General features: G+C 40.0%; 1 protein-coding gene across 3 annotated transcripts; it reads left to right on the top strand.

Moving 5' to 3' along the window:
- The first annotated feature begins 274 nt into the window (after nt 1–274).
- On the top strand, nt 275–14,149 carry NECAP1 (NECAP endocytosis associated 1). Of its 3 annotated transcripts, XR_015721598.1 has the most exons (9): nt 275–431; nt 6,183–6,283; nt 6,440–6,544; nt 7,228–7,309; nt 8,122–8,230; nt 8,317–8,497; nt 10,447–10,549; nt 10,884–11,990; nt 14,012–14,149. XR_015721598.1 is itself a non-coding variant. In XM_045781122.2 (8 exons), exons 1-8 carry the CDS (start codon nt 337–339, stop codon nt 10,930–10,932), a joined length of 813 nt encoding a protein of 270 aa, XP_045637078.1. In that variant the 5' UTR covers nt 275–336; the 3' UTR covers nt 10,933–12,598. The 3 variants fall into 3 exon arrangements, 2 of the variants coding, with proteins under 2 accessions (XP_045637078.1, XP_045637077.1); XM_045781122.2 differs by lacking the exon at nt 14,012–14,149 and having other exon boundaries at nt 8,317–8,485; nt 10,884–12,598; XM_045781121.2 differs by lacking the exon at nt 14,012–14,149 and having other exon boundaries at nt 10,884–12,598.
- The last annotated feature ends 10,105 nt before the right edge of the window (nt 14,150–24,254 follow it).

Genomic DNA, 24,254 nt, shown 5'->3' with positions numbered 1-24,254 from the left:
AAGTCGGTTTTCCTCTCTAAGCGCTGCGGGTACCTGCCAGCAGCAAGATGGCGCTTTCCCCAATCACCTTTCGGGAATGGAGATTTCCATAACGCGGGTCACGCTCTGGAAAGGCCGTTTTGCCATTACCCAAGATGGCGAACTGCGCAGCTTCACGGTTTCCAGGTTTCAATATGGCTTCCCCAACCCGTATCTCCGGAGGTTAACCTCAGAAACCAAACTAAAATCGCGCGGAAGAAGCGTAAACGGAAGTTGTGCTCAGCCCAACTTCCCACCCCCGCGCGTTCGCGCCGGTCCCTACGTCCCGCCCCCGGTGGCGCGGAGTGCAGAGCCAAGATGGCGGCGGAGTTGGAGTACGAGTCTGTTCTGTGTGTGAAGCCAGACGTTAGCGTCTACCGGATTCCTCCCCGGGCCTCTAACCGCGGTTACAGGTACTAACCCCGAGGCACTGCAGTGCACGCATACCGGGTCGGGGATGACAGTTTCCCCCTCGGGTAGCACGCTGCGAGTCCCTTGCCCCTGCCACCTCTGGGTTGTCACCTTGCTAGCCTCCCCACCTGCGTTGTTAACCGCCCTGCCCTCCTGTTCTTTCCTCGCTGTGGAATGCCATCCTGGTTATCCGCCGCTTAAAAAAAAAAAAAAACCACCAAAAAACCGACTACCGTCTGCGTCCTCCCACCCCTCCTCCCTTGGGCCCCTCTGGGTTACCCATCTGCTCCCCATCATCCACATCCAGTTGTGCCTGCTCCGTTGCCAGTCACCTTTAGTTCGTTTTTTTCCTGCGTCCTTCAGTTTGTCAACCTTGTCGAAATCCCCTCCCGTCCACCCTCTCATACACATTTCCAGTACCCCGTGCGCTTTTGTGGGTGGTCGTTGTATTGGCCATTCTGTAAGTGATACAGTTTATCTTCTGTGCTGTTGTCAGTCTTGCTACCAAATATCATCCACCATTTGGCTTTCTTTTTAGTTCTTTTGCTAATGGGTAAAGCTTATGATTATAGGTTTTCCAGTGGTTGTCCATTGTTTCTTTTCAGTACATTTGCTTGATAATTACATAGTATTTTCAGTCCCCCCCTTAACCTCTCCCATAGCTTTTTCTCTCCAGAGTTAATGCAGCATTTTCTCTGTAGGGCTAACTAATCACCTTGTAATCCAATAAGGGTGAGGTTCTGAGGATGCTGTAAGAAGTCATGAAGTCAGGTAGTGGAAAGGGTTAACATGTTAACTGGGTTACATGTTAAGAAAATATGAGTATTACCCCTGACAACAGCTATATGATTTGGGACCAATCTCTTAACCTTTCCAAGTCTTAGTTTTCTCATCTGTGAAATAGGAAAAAAGAAGTTAATGATAGTAAAACCTGCTCTAGTTATGTACCTCACAGAAGTTTTTGCAGGATTAAATGAAATAATATAATAAATGTGAAAGAATTTAGGAAACAGTAAAGCAGCATGTAAATATGTAAGATCCTGTTCTTAGTGTTGTTCTCTGACCCACATCACCATCAAGATTTTCCTCTTGGCACTTATTATTACTTTGGCTGTTGTCCTCCTTCTGTGTCCATTATTTTGCCTCCTTACTGGAGGTTCATTCATCATGAATCAGTATCTTTATGCTTGCTGACCTGTGTATTAGACCCTGTAGGTTGTACTTTTTGGCAAAGAGGTAGTCCTAACTCCAGTCTTTCAGTCAGACTCCAAGTTGACTGTGAATACGAATCCACATGCCTTTTGATGGTAGTTACAGGTAAGTAAGATGTGTGACTCAGCTGAGACATCACCTTCCTTGCAAAGCCCCCCTTGACCCTTCCAGAACGGCTTTGGTATGTTCTGTGTGTGTTTCCATAACACCTATGCTTATCTCAATCATAGTGAGTGAGTGCTCTGCCTTATGTATTGTTATTGATTGCTTGATCTGTTTCTGTAGACTAGTTATGAACAACTTGCGGTCTTTTCTAATTTTATAGTACCAGGGTCTAGTACAGTGTCTGGCATATAGTGGGCACTCTGTAAGCATGGAAGAAATTAGTAGATTACACTTAATCACATAAGTTAGCATTGCTTGAACTATTAAATAAGGTGAAGTAGCGCATGATTTCCAGCTTTAGTAGTTAAGACTTCCTAAAGGATATGATACACCATAAAGTGGGGTTCTCTTCTTTTTCTTCTGCTTTAAGGTTTTTTTAAAAGACCTTCCTTCGCTCACCCATCTGCATTCTCTGCCGTCTCTTCCTAGTTTATCTATAGCCTTTTATCCTTATGTCTGTTAACAGCACTGAGCCATCAAAAGTTTCCCAGTTTTCCTCTTTTTCTTGTTATCTATGTTTTCCATGCTTATTGACATTTCTTATCCCCCAAAAGGCATTTTATCATTAGCCACTCTTACTATAGTGAATGAAGAGAGCTGCACTAAGTTTGCATCGAGATTCCCATTTATTTGCTTTTGGCAAGACACTTCACTCTTTTTTTTTTCTTTAAAGATTTTATTTATTTGAGAGAACGAGAGAGCACACAAGCAGGGGGAGCAGCAGAGGGAGAAGGAGAAGCAGACTCCCCACTGAGCGGGGAGCCCGACTCAGGGCTAGATCCCAGGACCCTGGGATCATGACCCGAGCCAAAGGCAGACACTTAAGCAACTGGGCCAACCCAGGCACCCTGACACTTAACTCTTTTGAACTGTGGTTTCCTCATTTGTAAAAATGGATATAATACTACTTACCTTGCAATATCCTCTCACTTAGTTTTCATAAGAATGGGTGTAATGCTTGTCATGTAATAGATGCTTGATAAATATTACTTTTATGTCTTTTTGTCTGCCTGATCTTCTTATTTACAGAATCCATTTTACATTATGAACGTGACTACTTCTTTAGGCTGCCATTTAAAGAAAAACTGGGCTTTTTAGGAAGCAGGGGGAATACTTGGTTTGAGTGACTAATAAGATTAGAGAGAATGAATGACTTTGATTCACCTAGTGTGAGCTGTTGCTTCTCAGGCTTTCACTGACAATTTAGGTCGATAAGAAAGTTATAAATGATTAAGACATAGTTTTCCAACCTATAAAACTGTTTTTATATTCATCATTGCCCTCCTCCTCAGCTAAATCAATAGTAAACTTAATAGTCTGTTTTAATGTAGTTAGAAGAATGCTGGACTTTGAAATTAGGCATTATTACTTACTGTGTTACTGTTCTTCACTTAGAGATGATAGGCTTTTCGTGCCTATTCCATATGGTGGCTGTAAGGATTTCTTACTGAGGTAAATGAAGATTTGTGAAGTCAGTTCGGAAGACCAGCAAAACCAGGAGTTCCTCAGGCCAGGTTTGGGAGTGGGAAAGGAACTAAGGCTCAGGGCTGAGGGAAACTGCTGCTGGGAATGTCCATTCACTTACTGAGAATGTGTTAAATATTGGCCACTAGGCACGCAAGGAACCTGTCCCAGGAAACACATCTAGTAAGTTTGTCCCTATTATATTCAGTACACTATGTTTAGCTCATGGGGGCATGATAGAAGTAATGACTCATTTAAAACAAATTAAAATACAGGGCCCTTTTAGAGCGTTGTAGTCTGTATCAGATTCAAGTACTTGAGCGTCTTGAGGCAGGGTATCAAGAGAGGAGGACATGACAAAGATTTGTCTTAGAAATCCTGTTCAAAACCTGTGCTAATTTTCGTTTTCTCCTTTCCACCTTTTGCTTACCATTTGTTAAACTTATTTTTATTTAGATATACCTTATTGTTACCTTTCTAACTTCCAAGTATTCGTCTTCAGGTTTCTAAGGGATGGAGTTTTGTTTTGTTTTTACAATTTTATTTTATTTTATTTATTTTACTTTATTATTTTTTTAAGACTTTATTTATTTATTTGACAGAGAGACAGCCAGCGAGAGAAGGAACACAAGTAGGGGGAGTGGGAGAGGAGGAGGCAGGCCCGATGCGGGCTCGATCCCAGATCCCAGGACGCTGGGATCACGCCCTGAGCCAAAGGCAGACGCTTAACGACTGAGCCACCCAGGCGCCCCATACAATTTTATTTTTAAGTAATCTCGGCACCCAAGGTGGGCCTTGAACTCACAACCCTGAAATCGAGAGTCACATGCTCTACTGAATGAGCCAGCCAGGTGTCCCAGGATGAGTTATTAATAACTTTTACTTTGCCCTCTCTTTTCCACATGCTGACAAAACAAAATCACAAATGCATTGCTTTGTAAAATTGGTCATATTTAAATAATGTCTTAGATTTCATTCAAATTCATTTATCATACAGATTGTAGGTATTCAGTATTTTGTAATGTTTCCATGGACGTTGGTATTTCTAGCCCACATGTCTTTCCTAAACTCCAGACTCATATTCAGATGCCTTCTCTATATCTTTGCGTGAAAATCTGTTTGACATCTCAAACTCTGCATATTCAAAACTGAATTCCTGATCTTTCTTCCCAGACATGCTCTACCTCTAGCCTTTCTAGCTCAGTTATTGGCAGCTCCTTTGCTCAGGCTAAAATCTTCAGTCATCCTTGACTTCTCTCTTTCCTTCTACCTCATATTAAATCCATTAGAAAGTCCTGCTTGTTTACTTTAAATATATCCAGAATCTAGCCACTTCATCAGCTGCTCTCTCTTCCTAGTCACCATCATGACTCCTAGATTACTGCGCTAGTCTCTTAACTAATTCCCATGCTTCAGCACTTACATCCCTACCTTGCTTCTGCACACAACAGACAGTAATCCTTTTACAATAAAAAGAAGATTGGGCTACCGGGAGGCTCAGTAGGTTAAGCATCCAGCTCTTGATTTTGGCTCAGGTCGTGATCATCTCGGGGTCGTGGGATCAAGCCCTGTGTCTGGCTCCACACTCAGCAGGGGGTCTCTGCTTGAGATTCTCTCCCTCCCTCTCTTTCTCTCTCAAATAAATAAGTCTTTAAGAAAATAACTACTCTCTTAAAACCAAATAAAAGGAAGATCATGTTTCACCTCTGCTTAAAACCTGTAATGGCTTCTCCTTCACTCAGAGTCAAAGCCAAAGTTGTTACAAGGCCTATAAAATTTGGCCCTCTGTTATCTCTCCCACTTCATCTCTAAATTTATTTTATTCTCACTGCAGTGGCTTCCTTTTTTTGAGGGCAAACGTTCCAGACGGACTCCCACCTCAGCACCTTTGCACTAATTGTTCCAATCCTGGAATAGCCCCCTTCTTCCAATATCTGCATGAATAACTTTCTTACTTCCTTTACATTTTTGCTCACATTTCACCAAGTTAATAAGGTCTCCGCAGCCATCTTCTTGAACGCTGCAACCTGTTTACTCTCCCACTACCCTTCCAATTTCCCTTTTCTGCCTCTGCATTTTCTTTTTACTTTAGCACTTATCTTCTGAGATACTAATTATTTTGCTTATTTTTTATGTTTATTTTTATTATCTGTTTTCTATTATAATGTAAACCTCATAAGGGTAGGAGTCTTTGTTTTGTTCATTCACTGCTGTATCCCAAGCACTAGAACAGTGCCTGTGACTTAATACACACTCTGTAAATATTGGTTGAATTCAATGAAAGATGATGATAATTTAGGGATTTGGGAAGGCTTCTCTTACCCAGTATAATTCATTTAGTAGAGTTGTTACCTGATCAGTAAAATACTGTTATATAAATTATTATCTACGGTATGGAAATAGTATCATGGTAATTTTTAAAAATTGCCTATATTTTTACTTCACATGTTTTTATTGATGTTTATTGTATAATCCTTACATAGTAAGGATTTGTTTGCTTTGGGCTATATGTAATAATGAGGCATCTATGTAGAGGGGATCATGAGTTATTCTTATTGATTATTTAATTAGGTAGAAAGAATAAGCAACCCATGGGGCACCTGGGTGGCTTAGTCATTAGTGTGTGCCTTCAGCTCAGGGTGTGATCCTGGGGTCCTGGGATCGAGCCCCGCATCAGGCTCCTCTGCTGGGAGCCTGCTTCTTCCTCTTCCACTCCCCCTGCTTGTGTTCCCTCTCTTGCTGGCTGTCTCTCTGTCAAATAAATAAATTAATTAAATATTTGAAAAAAAGAAAAAGAAAGAAAAGAAAGAATAAGCAACCCAGGACAGTGAAACAGAAATATGGCAAGTGATTCTGTGTAGTTTTTAGTAATTAAAGACATGGACCTGAGACTTCCTATTTTCCTATCCTAGGGCATCTGACTGGAAATTAGACCAGCCCGATTGGACTGGTCGCCTCCGAATCACTTCAAAAGGGAAGATCGCTTATATCAAACTTGAGGATAAAGTTTCAGGTAGTCTGTTCTGGTGACTCTCTAACATATTACTAGTATAAGTTTCATGCATTTTTTAAGTACATTTAAGTTGGGGACTGGAGTGGAAATACTTGTTAACTGGAGTTTTAGATTTTTGCTTTCTTTGCTCAAAGAAGTCTTTTTCTTACCTGTCAGGGGAGCTCTTTGCTCAGGCACCAGTAGAACAATATCCTGGTATTGCTGTGGAGACAGTAACAGATTCCAGCCGCTACTTTGTAATCCGGATCCAGGATGGTACTGGTAAGGAATCTGGGATTTTGAATGGGATGAGATTAGGAAAATAGGTAATGCACTTCAATGAAACTGTGTCCTCATTGCATTTATCTTACTCCAGTTTACTAAATTTTTCCTGTCCTTTCTCCATAGTTAACTATAGTTGCTAAAGGACAAGGATTAACATGTTAATTGTAATAGACGTGAACACAAGTTCAAGACATCATGATTAATAGGTAGACATAAGTAAAATGTCTAGCTAACCAAAGAATTAACACATATTGCCCATTCATTCATTGTTTGTGGTAGGTTTTGGTGGGACTGTCTTAAATCATCTGTGTCTAGGGCAGTCATTCTCCATCTTTTCTCCATAGTCTGTATCAGAGTTGTTAAACTTTTTCTGTTCGGAGATAGTAAATATTTTAGATTGTTGTTCTCTATTGTAGCTACTTAATTCTGCTGATGTAGTATGAAAGCAGCCATAGATAAGATGTAAACAAATTGGTGTATCTGTGTTACAGTAAAATGTTACTTACAAAGACAAGGGATGGTAGCATTTGGCCCTTGGGTTCTGTGTGTAGACCCCTGGACTGTGAGAAAATGTTTCACATTCACAGCCTTGATCTAGTTAAGGTAACTGTTAGTTTTCACTGGGTGGAATTGTCCCTAAGGGACACTTCTTATTCTGAGTATTCCTGTCTCTTTCGCAGGGCGTAGTGCTTTCATTGGCATTGGCTTCACAGATCGGGGTGATGCCTTTGACTTTAATGTCTCCTTGCAAGATCACTTCAAGTGAGTGAAACTGTGTTAAACGGTTTTGGAAGTGCTCCTTTTCAGTTGAATGGGCACAATCTCTTTTATATCCTGGTTTCTGTATTTGATAAACTAGTTCATTATGAATTTGAATCTTCCCATTTGCTGTTTCCTTACCTTATCTTTGTATCCGCTCTGTCCTTTCCTTATAGCTTGGAATATGTTTTTGGCGCCTTGTACAGTATTTTGAGATGTTTTTGCTTATGTCTGTGGGGAATTGGCACTTGCTTTTAAGTGGCTGAGGGAGGCATACAATAATAGCAGGACTGTATGGGAGATAAGTGGGGAGTTGTGTGCCCGTTTTGTTACTTTGTGTAGCTGACCTATTTTATGCCTGTTTCAACATTTCTTCGGCCCACCTGCCTGGTTTTGGCACAGCTGTGGTGCACAGCACCGTGCGTACTGTCAGCGTCCTACTTCAAGGCAGGCATAGGCATAACTCTGCTTTTCTGCCTCACTCCGAAATTGTGGAAGTCCACTCAGTTGGCACACGTATGCAGCCTGGAAGGACTGAGGAATTAACATCCCTCAGGGGCAGCCCTCAACCATGGAGGATGGGAATTGGCAGCTAAATGGCCTCCTTTGGAGGGACAAGTTAAATACGTATTCCTCAGTGCTGTTGAACCCTGTTACCCTCTTTTGTGGCTTTTCTTCCTTTCCTTCCTCATTCTTCATGTTCCTCACTCTACTTTCTGGAATCTGTTCCACATAAGTTAGTTACATTCACGTTTGTGTGTCAGACTCTGCTTTCAGTTAATCCCAGATTAAGATAATTTACTCTTTTACCGAAGGTGGGTAAAGCAGGAATCTGAGATTTCCAAAGAATCTCAAGACATGAACAATCGTCCCAAGTTGGATCTGGGCTTCAAGGAAGGACAGACCATCAAGTTGAGTATTGGGGTAAGTATGGTTTCTTTCTCCCACTCCCTATATTTCTATAATAAGCTTGTGACTTTTTCTTTATCTTCTCTGTTTTCTCTTTGTAGAACATTACAACTAAGAAAGGAGGTGCTTCTAAGCCCAAGACTACAGGGACTGGGGGCCTAAGCTTGCTCCCACCCCCACCTGGAGGCAAAGTCACTATTCCCCCACCGTCCTCCGTTGCCATCAGCAATCATGTCACTCCACCACCCATTCCAAAATCTAACCATGGAGGTAGTGATGCTGGTAAATCTATTACTTTTAACTTTGAGAAATCATCATATTTTAGGTTTTAATTGGGTAGCACCTGCTTGCCAAGGAGTGTGTTGATGTTTTTGCTATTAAATGGCACTTGGTACTGACAAGGGGATGCTGGCAGCCTCTAGTAAGGAATTAAAGCTTTTCTAGTGAACTGAGAGTCATGGTATTTGGTAGGTTCTTTGTCAGAAAATGAGTAGATATTAAAAACTGTTTTCTTCATTGTACCTTGGTTAGATGCTAGTAGGTCTGACAGTCAGATGGAATAAGATTTTGGTCAAAGCTCTGCTATTTTATATATGAATATATTTGGTAACATTACTTACAGTTTTTTGGCTCAATAGCCTTTTTTTTTTTTTTTTTTTAAGATTTTATTTAAGGGGTGCCTGGGTGGCTCAGTTAGTTAAGCGTCTGCTTTTGGCTCAGGTCATGATCCCGGGGTCCTGGGATTGAGCCCCACATTGAGGTCTCTGCTCGGTGGGGAGTCTGCTTCTCCCTCTCCCTCTGCCTCCCACTCCCTCTACTTGGTGCTCGCTTGCTCGCTTTCTGTCAAATAAATAAATAAAATCTTAAAAAAAAAAAAGATTTCATTTAAAAGAGAGAGCAAGCAGGCATGGGGGGAGGGGCAGAGGGAGAGAGAGAAGCAGACTCCCCGCTGAGCAGGGAGCCTGATGTGGAGCTCAATCCCAGGACCCTGGGATCATGACCTGAGCTGAAGGCAGGCGCTTAACCAACTAAGCCACTCAGGCACCCCTGTCTCAATATCTTATCTGTAAAATGGAGACTTAAAATTACCCCAAGATTGTAAAGGAGAAATGATGTGACACCACCTAGCACAGTCCCTGGAACATTGTAGCCATTCAGTAAATGTTATTTTTTAATCTTTTTTGTTTCTTCACAAAGGCAGTTGGGAGAAAATTAGACAGCATCTGGGTTTGTGAATACATTTTCACTCTTCTGTACTATCTGGTGGGAAAAAGAATAGATAGAGTTATTTCCATTTCAAGAATGAGAACATTAGAACTTGGAAAGGAGTTTTCCGAAGATTAGGGAAGCAGGTATTAGAATCTCTAGTTTAACTTGCTGTATTATGGGGATGCAGAGCATTCATATCATTGATTGCTAACAGTAAACTTTCTCTTTCTGGAATTTTGAGGTAAAAGGTTATAACCTACTTTTTTTTTCATAAGTGTCTCCAGAAGGCACTGGGGATAATGTCTAAGATTTACTTTAATTTTTTTGAATTGAGTTTTTTAAGGTAATTGTAGATTCACATGTAGTTGTAAAAAATAACACAACGAAATCCTGTGTACCCTTTACTCAGTTCCCCTAAATGGTAACATTTGCAAAATCAAAGTCAAATATCACCGGGAAATTGACATCCATACCTTCTACTGATCTTATTTAGATTTCCCCAGATTTATGTGTTCTCATTTGTGTGAATGTTTTTAGTTCTTTGCACTTTTATCACGTGTAGGTTCCTGGATCCATCACCATGGTCAGGATACAGAACAGCTCCATCAGTACAAGGATCGCATATAACCACACCTACCTCCTGCATCCTGCTCCATACCCCCCCCCCCCACTAACCCTAGGCAATCACTAATCTCTTCTCCATCTCTATTTTGTCGCTTCATGAATGTTATGTAAATGGAATCATAGAGTACGTAACTTTTAAGGATTGGCTTTTTCCACTCAGCATACTTCCCTTGAGATTCATCCAAGTTGTGTGTATCGGTAGTTTTTCTTTATTGCTGGGTTAAACAGTGTGTTTAACCGTCACCCCTGGAAAGACGTCTGGGGTCGTTTCCAGTTTTTGGCTGTTACAAATAAAGCTGGAGTGAACATTTGTGTATAGATTTTTGTGGGAGCATAAGTTTTTATTTCTGAGATTTTTGTTATGTTTCCCTTTTCTGTTCTCTTTACTGTGCATTCAGATATCCTTTTAGATTTGGATTCTCCTGCTCCCGTCACGACACCAGCACCAGCTCCGGTTTCTGCAAGCAATGACTTGTGGGGAGACTTCAGTACTGCATCCAGGTATGAGCCTAGTGAGACCACCATACTCTCAGTCAAGGTACAGAGGATATCTTACAGTCAAATGAAATCTTGACCTGGGAGAGCAGAGCATTTGCAGGTCATAGAGAGTCTTAGGCAGGAATTCTAGGTAAGGAAGTAGAGGAGTGCTGGGGATGGTGGGGTAAGAAAGCTGTAGGATGAAGTTTGAGTGGGATATTTCAGGCCTTGATAAGCAGAATTTCCGTGAGGTACAGTTTTAGAAATTCTGGGCAGTAATTTCTTGGAAGCTATTATGTGAAGAATGGAGTAGCTATCCTAATTCCTTTGGCTTTCTCTCTGTTCTCCTGTCTTGCAGCTCTGTTCCAAACCAGGCACCACAGCCATCCAACTGGGTCCAGTTCTGAATAGCATTGGCAGGACATTAAGGACAGACTTGAAGAAAAAATGACCTTGAGGGCACCAATCTGTGAGGGAAGCTAGGAACCCCTTCTCTCCCCAGAACCAAAATTACTGGACAATCTTTTTCATAGCTTCTCCATTGCATTCAAGCTGGTTTATGTCACTCCCCTATGTTGTTACTTGCTGTACAGCCAAGAAAGTATCTCTTATCTCCTGTTCATTATTAAAGCAGGGGAATAATGGCTCTACCATACTTGTGGCTGACTATGCAGGGCTCAGGAGGCCAGGTCTCTTTGCAGGGGAAATGAACTCTACCATCTGTAAAATTTTTCTCCGTCTTTTCAACTCTTGAACTTATTTCTGAATCATCTCATGACCCTGTGTGCCCTATTTGGCAATTTCAGGGGAAACAGAAACCTTGAAATTTCCTTTTCCATTAACCTAAGACCCTAAAAATGGACTGACTGACCTCAGTGTTTACAAATTCAGAGTTTTGAGACGGATAGGTATGAAGAAAGACCTGTTTCCGGGGTCTGTGTTACATATCCTCCTTCAGGCTTATCCTGTCCAGTGAACATGCAGTGCCAGGTGTAGCTCCGTCACCCTCTCATGTGTTTACATGTTTCTTCCTGTGCTCAGAGGGTTTTGTTGGTGGCACTTTCCCTGTTCTTTTGTTTGCTGAATGGTACAACATCTTTGACCAGTGGGTGTCTCTTGGATGAAGGAGGTTCAAGGGGCCGTGTTTCCCAAGTTATGTTGTAGAGAAGCGTTTACTTTCTTGCAGCTCCATCTAGTTGCTGCATTTGAAGTGTGGCATTACTTTGTATTTGCCCCATTATTTGACCTGAAGTTGAAGGGTTTAGAGTTTTTAACCGGATATGTAGAGCAGAGGGGTTGAAAGCATGTAACTCTCTTTCAGTACCCGTATTGCCTTGCTGCCTGGGTATCTGGCCCCTTTCCATAAACATTTATTTTTCAGTCCATCTAGCTCTTCAGTACAAAGCTGCTATTACCTACATCGTCATCTGTGAAGGAAGTCGGAGAGTCCACGGCGCTAGCTGGGGTAGGTTTGCCCGAGTGATGGCCTTGATAAACCGTCACCCGGTGTATCTCAGAAGCAAGTTGCTCTCCCACCACTTTCCCTTCCCTCTACCCCACCATTCCTTTTACGATGCTGTGAAGAGAGTTCCCTTTCTTAGATGAACGGGCACTATCTATTTTGTGTGTTAATGGGCAGTTTTGAGGATGAAATGGGAGGATATCATTTCTTCCCTTAGCACTTCTTTGGACGTGTACACTCTGGCTGAAGGGAGTCTTATATTTAGTTTCAAAATATATTCTCTCTCCTGCATTTCCTTCCTGACTCTTTTTTAACTTTGGGTCCATTTTTTTTTCATTGCCTCCTGTTCCAGGCAGCTCTTTTCTTACAGAGCCATGGCAGGACCTTTTAAAATTCCAATAGAAAACACTAAATGGAAAGTTCTGTAGAATCACTAGTGACTAACTACTGGGAACCTATTTTCTCAATCTTCCTCCATGTTGTGTTCTTTGTATTCTCAAGATGATAATATATTATGTATTTGAATTGCTGAAAAATTGAAATTTAAAATATATGTATATAAAGCATATGCTGTATTGGTGCAATAATGGTAATTAAAAATGTGGAAAAAGGTAGTGTGTCCTTTATCTTTTAATTTGCCTATTTCAGTGCCTTTTTAATTTAACTGACCCAATATAAATGGGCCAGTAGGTAATAAACAGACATTTTACATCTACTACTCTTTGTAATAGAAAGAAATAGGGCTTTTAAGTTCAGGTTAGACTTCTGCCCTCATGGTTCTAAACCCACAGAGCAATCCTTACAGAGATCAGATATGAATTATTTATTTGCTGGTATAGTCCATTTCATTTGCTTCAGATTGTCTTCATGACCTAGGCCACCTCTCACATCCCAGAACTATAAGCAGCATAAGTGGGGGGAATCGGTTTAAGAGATGGAACAAAAGTCAGAGCCATAGACTGTGGAAGCCAGAAGGATCTTGGAGTTCTCATTCAGTGATGTTCACAGAAGGTGAATCAGAAAGATACATGTGCTTGCTGTGTGTGTGTGTGTGTGTGTGTGTGTGTGTGTGTGTTAATAAAGTAATAACACACTGCTCCTTCCAGAGGTTCTGATGCACCTCCTCCATTTGCTTTCCTAGAGTAGGGCCTAGACGGCTTTCCCAACCATGGCCTTTATTACCGACCGAGGTGGTGAGTCACTGTTATTGATAGAAGTGTATCATAAACCTCAGGTTTTATTTGGGGAAGAATATGGACAATTTTTTTTTTTTTTTTAGCTCAGTCCCCTCAGTTAATGCTTTTGTATCTACCTTCACAGTTGTAGTGTGAACTTGTATTACTCTACTTCCTCCGTTCTGATAACCTTCTAGGCAGTTGGCCTCCCTCTAGCTTTCTTTTCCTCCAGCTCCAATTCAGCTTACCTGTTGCCACCAGAATCATCTTCCTACACCGAGCCCTGCTCACGCCCTTTCTTCCCCATCTCATTGTCTTTAATGATTTTCCTTTGCTTATAGAATAAAGTCCATAGTACCATTTCATCCCCAACTCTGTTTTCCCTTCCACTCATAGTATGCTTCTGGAATTAGGGTACTAGTCATTCTTCAGATGCCATTAGTGCCATGAGCACTGAATGCTTGCTAAAATTCCCTCTGCCTAGAAAGCTTCCTGCCTGTTGAAATCCTTTCCATTTCATAAAGCTCATGTAAATACTACTTCATGAAATGTCACCTATCCTCCCAATCTGAAAAATGATCTCGTTTGGATTGGGTTGCTTTTGAAATTCTCTTTGTTATTAGTTTGTAAACTCTCTGAATATAAAGACCATGTCTTCATTTTTAATCTACTCACAGTACTTCCTGTATACCTTTCTATATAGTTGGTGCTCATTAAATACTTGTTCAATTAACAGTGATTTCAGTGAAAAAGGACTAGAAATCAGAAAATTGGGTGTGTTCCTTTTACTCATTCTCAGGGTTGTTCCTCTCTACATGAAATAAGTATTCCTTATGTGTTTTGTCATAGTTGCAGAAAATCTCATTTATGTGCTCCAGAGTCTGTCAGTGTTCAGGATCACAAAAGCAGTGACGAAGAAAAATTTTACTCTGGTACTTTCCCTATGACCTGGGAAAAGAAAGACAACATTGTAAAGCACAGCTGTCGGTGGGTTTGGTAGCTTACTGTCTTATTTTGATTATTATAACTGTCTAACATTACATTGCACTTTGGTTATATTTTAGTTATTTTCCAGCTTCTAAAAAATCCATTTCTGTTATTACCTCTTAACTGTACATGAAGAGAATACGTATGGTTTGTGACTAGAGGACTCCTACTCAGGAGCTCCCCATCAATCATAAACTCTCTTGAGAAAGAAAGGAAAAACGGAGAGTTTCCTTTACTTCCAGGTCCCTTAGGTCTGGAGGATGTATATAGCCCTGTGATTGTTTTCACAGAAATTTTATGGTTTGGCATTTATTTCAGATTTTGCAGTAGGCATTTTCAGTCCCCTTTTGAAAGATAACAAGATACAGGGGTAGTATGTTTTTTAAAAAGCTCTGCTATACTTGAATTGCCTGTATTGGAGCCGGGTGTAAAATAATTGTCTGCAGTGAGCTCATGTTCTGCCTTATCAGTCTGAGGATAGTGTCCTCCCCTCAATTAAATACAATAATACATTAAGACCCATTGTGGATTACTCGCTTTTTAATATTTTCTTTTTTCTTACGTGTGCTTTGCCATTGAACCTGTAATAGGAAAGAAGGCATCGAAGCACTTTCCGTGAGTGCTTAATCTGGCTGCATGTCAGCATGGGACCACTAGAGGGCGAGCTCCCTCTAGCAACTCTTGCACAACTGTAGGAAATACTGCCCAGATATCCTGGTGACAGGGAAGGTGTTTAAAAAGAAAGACATAAAAGAAAGACTCCAGGGACATATCTATGTAGTCTAAACATGCATTTGATGCAAAGTTTGTTGGGAATGTAGAAAAATTGCTGTTTAGGTAGGCAGAAAATGAAGTAGAGTAAGACTTTCTTTAAATACTTAACTAAATATTTGGGGAATATACTTACCAATTTTAATGACCCCCCCCCCCATCAAAATAGATGATTAATAGGTAGGAAAGTGTAGTAGTGGTTATGAGCATGGATTCGGGAGGAAACAGATTGCCTTGGTACAAACTTTTGCTTTGTCTCTTACTGGCTTTTTAACTTTGGACAAATTAGTTGACCTTTGTTTGCTTTAGTTTCCTCATGTGCAATATGAGGATAATAGTTCCTACCTTATTGGGTTATTGTGACAATAAAATCAAAATTCTAAAGTGCTCAGGACAGGGCCTGGCACATGGTACTACTACTACTGCTGCTTGGTGGCTATTCTAATTCTCAGTATCAGAATGTGCAATGAAATGGTAAGTGTAAGGGCAAAATGAGGTGAGTATCTTTCTTTTTTTTTTTAAAAGAAAATGTTATTGAGATATAATTGACATATGTAACATTATATTTGGGTATACAAGATTGATTTGATACATTTATATATTGCAATATGATTACCACTGTTGTGGTTCTAACACCTTTTTTTTTTTTTAAAGATTTTATTTATTTATTTTAGAAAGAGAAAGCTCATGGCCGGCAGGTGAGGGGTGAGTCGGGGGCAGGGGGGCAAGGAATCTTGAGCAGACTCCGTGCTGAGTGTGGAGCTCGGTGCAGGGCTTGATCTCAACGACCCTGAGATCATGACTTGAGCTGAAACCAAGAGTTAGTTGCTTAACAAACTGAGCCACCTAGGTGCCCCTGTTAGCTAACACTTATAGCTAACATCACAAATTTATCAAATTTATTTGATATTTCTTTTTTTCTGGTGAGAACAATGAAGAGCTAGTCTCTAACGTCTTTGAAGTTTATAATGCAGTATTGTCCATAATCACCATGCTGTGTGTTAGAGCTCCAGGACTGACTTATCTACTGGTTTCAGGTTTGTACCCTTAAACCTCGTCTCCCCAACCACCCCTCCACCCCCACCCCCTAGCCTCTGGTAATCACCAATCTACTCTTTGTTTCTATGAGTTTAGCTTTTTTCAATTTCATATATAAGTAATAACATATAGTATTTGTCTTTCTCTGATTTATCTCATTTAGCATTGCCCTTCAAGGTCCATCTACATTGTTGCATATATGCATAAATAAACCATGTCTTTTTTATCATAAATGGACACAGGTTTTTATATTGGCCTTTGTGAATAATGCTGCAATAAACATGGGAGTGCTTAAATGTCTTTGATATCCTATTTTCATGACTTTTGGACATATACCTAGAAGTGGAATTGCTGAATCATATGGTAGTTTTACTTTTTGTGTTTTGAGTGACCTCCGTACTGTTTTCAACAGTGCCGTACTAATTTGTCTTTCCATCAACAGCGTAGAAGGGTTCCCTTTTCTCCACATCCTTGCCAACACTTGTTATCTCTTGTCATCTTGACGACAGCCATTCTAAAAGGTGTGAATCGATATTTCATTGTGGTTTTGATTTGCATTTCCCTGATGATGAGTGATGTTAAATATCTTTTCGTGTGAATGGGCCTCAAGCATCACTCCTGCCAGTCTGGGCCCCACCCTAGGGCTTGGAATGGAGTAAAGTAGAAATGGTATCTTTGTGGTCTTGAGTGACACTGAGACAGTCGACTGCTTGTGACTATAAATAAACATAATTTACCTCTGTAAATAAAAGAAAAAAAGAGCTGCTGGCCGTTTTATGTCTTAGGAAAAATGTATGTAGTTTCTCTGCCCATTTTTTATTTGATTTTTTTTTTTTTTTTTGTTACCGAGTTGTAGGAGTTCTTTATTTTGGGTATTAACTCCTTCTCAAATATAGTTCGTAAATATTTTTTCCTATTCTATAGGTTGTCTTCATTTTTTAAAAAAGGATTTATTGAGAGAGAGAGAGAGAGAGAAGGACTTGGAGGGGGGGAGGGTCTGAGGGAGAATGAAAAGCAGACTTCCCGCTAAACAGGGAGCCTGACATGGGGCTTGATCCCAGGACCCTGAGATCATGACCTGACCCAAAGGCAGATGTGTGACTGAATGAGCCATCCAGGTGCCCCATCTTCATATTTTAAAATGTTTCTCTTGTGCAGTAGCTTTTTAGTTTGATAAAATTCCACTTAATGATTTTTATCGTTGTGGCTTCTGCTCTTGAGGTTGTATCTAAAAAAAAATCATTGCCAAGACCAGTGTCAGGGAGCTTCCTCTCTGTGTTTTCTTAGAAGAGTTTTACTGTATCAGGTCTTACATTTAAGTCTTTAACCTATTTTGAGTTAATTTTCCAGAGTGCTGTAAGATAGGGGTCCAATTTCATTTTTCTGTATGTGGTAATCCAGTTTTCCGAACACTATTTGTTGAAGTTACTGTCCTCTTATTGAGTGTTCTCGGCACTGTGGTCGTATAAATTCATGGGTTTATTTCTGGGCTCTCTATTATGTTCCATTGGTGTATATGTCTATTTTTATGCCATACAAATTTTAGAGTTGTTTTTTCTATTTCTGTGAAAGATGCTATTGGAATTTTGATAGAGATTGCATTGAATCCATAGATAGCTTTGGTAATATGGACATTTTAACAATATTTATTCTTTCAATTGATGAACACAGGATATCTTTCCATTTTTTTGTTTTCAGTTTCTTTTGTCAAAGTTGGAGCGTTTGATATATAGAAATTTCGCTTTCTTGGTTGAATTTATTCCTGAAGTATTTTGTTGTTTTTGATGCTATTGTGAATGGGATCATTTTATTACTTTTTCAGTTGTTTCATTGTTAGTATATAGTACAACTGATTTTTGTATGTTTATTTTGTAACCTGCAACTTTATTGAATTGGTTTATTAGTTCTAACAGGTTTTTTTTTTTTTTTTTTTTTTTGGTGGAGTCTTTAGGATTTTTTATATATAAGATCAGATCATCAGAGACAATTTTACTTTTTCCTTTTTGATTTGGATGACATTTATTTCTTTTTCTTGCCTGATTGCTTTAGCTTGGACTTCCAGGACTATGTTTAATAGGAATGGTGAGTGGGATTCCTTTTCTTGTTCCTGATCTTAGAGGAAAAGCTTTCAACTTTGCACTATTGTGATACGTTATCTGTGGGCTTGTCATATATGGCCTTTATCATGCTGAGGTATATTTCTTCTGTAACCAATTTGTTGAGAGTTTTTATAATGAAAGGATGTTGTATTTTGTCAAATGCTTTTTCTGTATCTATTGAGATGATCATGTAATTTTTTTTGTCTTTCATTTTATTAAGATGGTATATCACAGTTCATGATTTACATACATTGAACTATTTTTGCATCCCAGGGATGAATCCCACCTGATCATGGTGTAAGATGCTTTTAATGTGCTGTTGAATTTGGTTTGGTAATATTCTGTTGAGAATTTTTATATCTGTATTCATCAGGAATATTGGCCTGTAGTTTTCTTTGCTTGTTGTATCCTTACCTGGCTTTGGTATCAAGGTAATGTTAGCCTTGTAAAATGAGTTTGGGAGTATTTCCTCCTCTTGAATTTTTTGAAAGAGTTTGAGAAGGATTGGTGTTAATTTTTTTTTCACATGTTTGGTAGAATTCTCCATAAAATCATCTGGCTCTGGGCTTTTCCTTGTTGGCATGTTTTGGATTTCTGATTAAAAATCTGTACTAGTTCTTGAGCTGTTCAGATTTTCTATTACTTACTGATTCAGTCTTCATAGGCTGTATGTTCCTAGGAATGTTTTCATTTTTCTAGGTCATCCAACTTATTGGCATATAATTGTTCATTGTAGTCTCTTACTATCCTTTGTATTTCTGTAGTACCAGATGTAATGTCTCCTCTTTCATTTTTGATTTTACTTATTTGAGTCTTCTCTCTTTTTCTTAGTCTTATTAAAGGCTTGTTGATTTTATCTTTTCAAAACACCAGCTGTTAGTTTTGTTGATCTTTTCTATTGTTTTTCTGGTCTCTGTTTTATTTTCACTCTGATCTTTGTTATTTCATGCCTTGCACTAACTTTGGGCTTTGTTTTTCTTTTTCCAGTTCCTTGAGGTGTAAAGTGAGGTTATTAATTTGAGATCTTTCTTAATGTATGGATATATCACTATAAACTTACCTTTTAGAATTACTTTTGTAGCCTTGCATAGGTTTTGGTATGTTGTGTTTTTATTTTTGTTTGTTTTAAATTTTTTCCCCTTTGATTTCTTTGACATATTGGTTGTTCAGGAATGTGTTATTCTTCATATATTTGTGAATTTTCTAGCTTTCCTTCTATTACTGATTTCTAGTTTCATACTATTGCGGTTGGAGAAGATACTTGGTATGATTTCAGTCTTAAATTTCCTATGATTTGGTTTTTGATCTAACATATGATCTATTCTGAAAAATGTTATGTTTGCACTTGAGAAGAATGTGTATTCTGCTTTTGTTGGAGGGAATGTTCTGTGACTTACTTGTTTTGTAACTGGAAGTTTGTACCTTTTTTATTTTTTGTTTTTATTTTTATTTTTTAGAGAGCATGAGGTGGGTAGGGACAGAGAGAATGGGGGAGAGAGAGAATCTTTTTTTTTTTTAAAGATTTTATTTATTTATTCGACAGAGATACAGACAGCCAGCAAGAGAGGGAACACAAGCAGGGGGAGTGGGAGAGAAAGAAGCAGGCTCATAGCGGAAGAGCCTGATGTGGGGCTCGATCCCATAATGCCGGGATCACACCCTGAGCCGAAGGCAGACTCTTAACCGCTGTGCCACCCAGGCGCCCAAGAGAGAGAGAGAGAGAGAGAGAGAGAGAATCTTAAGCAGGCTCCATACTCAGCATGGAGCCCGATGGAAGGCTTGATCCCATGACCCCAAGATCGTGACCTGAGCTGAAATCAAGAGTTGGATGCTTAACTTACTGAGCCACCCAGGTACCCTGAAGTTTGTACCTTTTAATCCCCTTTATCTATTTCACTCATCCTCCCCCCCACCTCCCCTCTGGCAACCACCAGTTTGTTCTCTGTATTTAAGAGTCTGTTTTTTTGTCTCTTGTTTTCTTTCTTAAATTCCACATGTGAATGAAATCATATGGTATTTGTTTTTCTCTGTCTGACTTATTTCACTTAGCATTATACCCTCTAGGACCATCCATGTTGCAGATGGCAAGGTCTCATTCTTTTTATGGCTGTGTAATATCCCATTGTATATATGCACCACATCTTTTTTATCCATTTATCTATTGATGGACATTTGGGTTGCTTCCATTTCTTGGCTGTTGTAAATAATGCTGCGATAAACATAAGGGGTGCCTATATCTTTTTGAATTAGTGTTCTTGTTTTCTTTAGGTAACTATCCAATGGTGGAATTACTGGATCATATTTCTATTTTTAATTTTTTGCGGAATCTCCATACTGTTTTCCATAGTAGGTGCACCAATTTGCATCCCAGTTACTGGGTCATATGATATTCCTATTTTTAATTTTTTGAGAAACCTCCATACTGTTTTCCATAGTAGCTGCACCAATTTGCATCCCCACCAATGGTGCATGAGAGTTCCTTTTTCTCCATATCCTTGCCAACACTTGTTATTTCTTGTTTTTTTGATTTTAACCATTTTGACAAGTGTGAGGCGATCTCTCATTGTGGTTTTGATTTGCATTTCCCTGATGATTAATGATCTTGAGCATTTTTTCACGTGTCTTTTGGCCATCTGTATGTTGTTAGAAAATGTTTGGGTCCTCTGCCCATTTTTAGTAGGATTATTTGGTTTTTTTGGGTGTTGAGTTGTATAAGTTCTTTATATAGTTTGGATATATATATATATTTTAAAGATTTTATTTATTTGACACAGAGGGAGAAACAGCCAGCGAGAGAGGGAACACAAGCAAGGGGAGTGGGAGAGGAAGAAGCAGGCTCCCAGTGGAAGAGCCTGATGTAGGGCTCGATCCCAGGACTCTGGGATCACGCCCTGAGCCGAAGGCAGACGCTTAACGATCGCGCCACCCAGGCGCCCCTATATATTTTGGATATTAACCCCTTATTGGATATGTCACATGCAGATATACTCTCCTGTTTAGTAGGTTGCATTTTCGTTTTGCTGATTGTTTCTTTCACTGTGCAAAAGTTTCTCATTTTGGTGTAGTCCCAATAATTTATTTCTGCTTTTGTTTTCCTTGCCTGAGGAGATGCCTGTGTTCTTTTTCTGGGAATTTTATGGTTTTAGGTCTCACAATTAAGTCTTTAATCCATTTTGAGTTTATTTTTGTGTATGGTGTAAGAAACTGGTGTAGTTCCATTCTTTTGTATGTAGTTGTCCAGTTTTCTCAATACCACTTGTTGAAGAGACGGTCTTTTTCCCATTGTATTCTTCCTTCCTTTGTTGTAAGTTTATTGACTGTATAAGTGTGAGTTTATTTCTGGGTTCTCTATTCTGTTTCATCGGTCTATGTGTCTTTTTTTGTGCTAGTACTGTACTGTTTGATAACTACAGTTTTGTAGCAAGTCTTGAAATCTAGAATTGTGATACCTCCAGCTTTGTTCTTCTTTGGAGAAGATCGTTTTGGATTGAGATTTTTGTGGTATTCTCTTCCCGCATGAATTTGACTGTCCAAATCTCTTTCCAGGTTTGGAGTATTTTTAGCCATCATTTCTTTAAATAGCTTTCTGTCCCCTTTTCCCTCTTTTATCCTTCTGGGACTCTAATGATGTGTGGATTGTTTGTCTTAATGGTTTTTCATAAGTCTTACAGACTTTTGTCTTCTTTTTCATTCTTTTTTTTTTTTCCTTTTGCTCTCTAACGGTAATTTCCGTCCGTCTGTCTTAGATCACTGGTTCTTCTTGGTTCAGTCTGTGTTGAAGATTCCTGTTGAATTCTTCAGTCATTGTGCTCTTCAGCTATAAAATGTCTGTTTGTTTTCTTTTCTTTTTTTTTTTTAAAGATTTTTATTTGAGAGAGAGAGCATGAGCAGGGTGAGGGGCAGAGAGAGAGGCAGGCTCCCCACTGAGTAGGGAGCCCAGTTGTTTATATTTCTTATGCTGTCTGTTGAACTTCTCATATTTTCTTGTATTGTTTATCCCTATCATTAAATTGTTTCTCTCTGTTTTCTTACAGCTCTCTGAGCATCTTTAGAACAATTATTTTGAGTTCTTTGTCAGGTATTTCCTGGATCTCCCATTTCTTTGGGGTTAGTTTCTAGAAGTTTACTGTATTTCTCTGCATGTTTCCCCGATTCTTCATTATTCCTGTAGCCTAGTATGGTTTTCTGAATATTTGAAGAAACAGTCCCTCTTTTGGCCTAATTTACATAAGGGAAGGCTTTTACCTGTGGGTGGGCCCATGCTGGAGCATGCTGTGACCCCAGTTCTAGTGGTGCAGGTTGCTAACTGCTTGGATATATAGTTGCACCATATATGGGGTGGGGCATGATGGGCCTTTGGCTCAGACCGTTGGGGTCTACAGCACTGACAGTTGTTTTTGGCAAGCACTGCAGGGGGTCTACAGAGGCTGCAGGGGCTCTTGGAGTCCTCAGTGGTGCCTCCAGGTCCAGCAGCTAGGGACCAGGGGAGGCAGTGGTGGTGGCTGGAGCTCGTGGTGTGCACACACTTGGCTGTGGGGACCAGCTGCAAGTGTCTGTTTAGTGTTGGGCGCCGGCTGCAGACACATGGTAGTAGTTGGTGCCAGAGGAGGCAGCAAGGGCTGGAGCCAGCTTTAGGCTCACTGGCAGCTACAGGGGCTCTGGGCGTTGGTGTATTCTCTAGTTGTATGGTCTTCTTCTCCAGGTGTGTGTACCATAGTGGTGGTCAGTGATGGGCATCAGATTGGTGGTGTGCAAGTACATAGCTGGAGAAGCTAGACTTATGTGTACACATGATATTTAGGGTAATCTTCTGGGGTCTATGCTAGCGTCTTGTATTGAACAGCTGCAGAGGCCTTGGTTGGTTGCTGGTGTGGTTCACGGGCTCTGGCAAGGGTGGCAGGGTGCGTGTATGCAGAGGTGTTAGAGGGAGTGGGGAGGGACTCGGGGGGCTGATGTTAGCAAATGTGAATACCTGTGAGGCAAAAGCTGGTGAAATTGGCAGGGAGTCTGCTGCGGTCCCTAGTTTCTGCAGTGGCAAAATCTGCTGGGTTTGTCTGCAGAGCGTGTCACTGAACTATGACATGTGACGTGACCTGTGACTCGTGTAGCTGCTTTTGGTTGCCTCTGCTGTTTTTCCTTGTTCCTAGCTGTCTCTGTGCATCTCAACTCTGCCAGTCTGGGTGGGATGAAACTGAAGTGAGACCTTGAAGTGCTCTGAAAGGCTAGGGAAGCTGATCACTCACCCCATTTTTCCTTTTCTGGTAAGGGGAACTCTTTCTAGCTGGGAAGAACCCTCTTGGTGCTGAGCAGTGTTGCCTTGGGGGAAGGGGTGGGGTGTGGTGGGAAAATACAGGCAAAATACAGCTCGCTCTTCTCTTCCTGTGTGCTTATTCTCTGGTTTTTTCTTCTCCTGTATTGGTAAAGTTTCTGAAATAGACTCAGAGCTCTCCAGAGCCGTTTTTGTTCATGGATAGCTGTCTAATTATTGATCTTTGAGGGGAGACCGAGACTAGGATCTCGTATGTCACCATTTTGGCGATGTTGAAAAATAATTATCTGATTCCTTTATATCTGATGGAACAAGATTTTCCAGATTCACCTTGTACTTTCCTAGTGGTTTTTCTTTTTAATCTAAAGCCCAGGGAGAGGTATTACTGATGGGTGGTCTGTGCTTTGCTATACCAAAGCTTTTTAGTGTGATATAGCCCCACTTGTTTATTTTTGCTTTTGTCGCCTTTGCTTATGTGTCAAATAACAATACCGTATTATATACTTAAACCTTGTTGAGAGTGTAGATTAGTCATGTGAAGGGATGGATGTGTTAACTAACCCTACTGTAGTGCTCACTTTGCAGTATATATGTGTATCAAATCATCACTTTGTACACCTCACACTTACATATTTTATATGTCGCTATCTCAGTAAACCTGGAAAAAATGACAGATACTGTATGATCTCAATTATATGTGGAATCTGAAGAAGCTGAATTCATAGAGTGGGATCGTGGTTGCTGAGGACTGGGAGCCAAGGGAAATAGGGAAATGTTGGTCAAAGGGTGCACACTTCCAGCTCTAAGATTAACAAGTTCTGAAGATCTAATGTACAGCCTTGTGAGTATAATCTAGTATTGTTAAATACCGTATTATATAATTGAAATTTGCTAAGAGAGTAGATTATAAGTGTTCTCACTAAAAGAA

This window comes from Ursus americanus, chromosome 25, assembly GCF_024610735.1.
Source record: "Ursus americanus isolate L20-20 chromosome 25, mUrsAme1.1.p, whole genome shotgun sequence".
In the NCBI taxonomy this organism is placed as follows: Eukaryota; Metazoa; Chordata; class Mammalia; order Carnivora; family Ursidae; genus Ursus; species Ursus americanus.
This window is presented reverse-complemented; position numbering and strand designations above follow the sequence as displayed.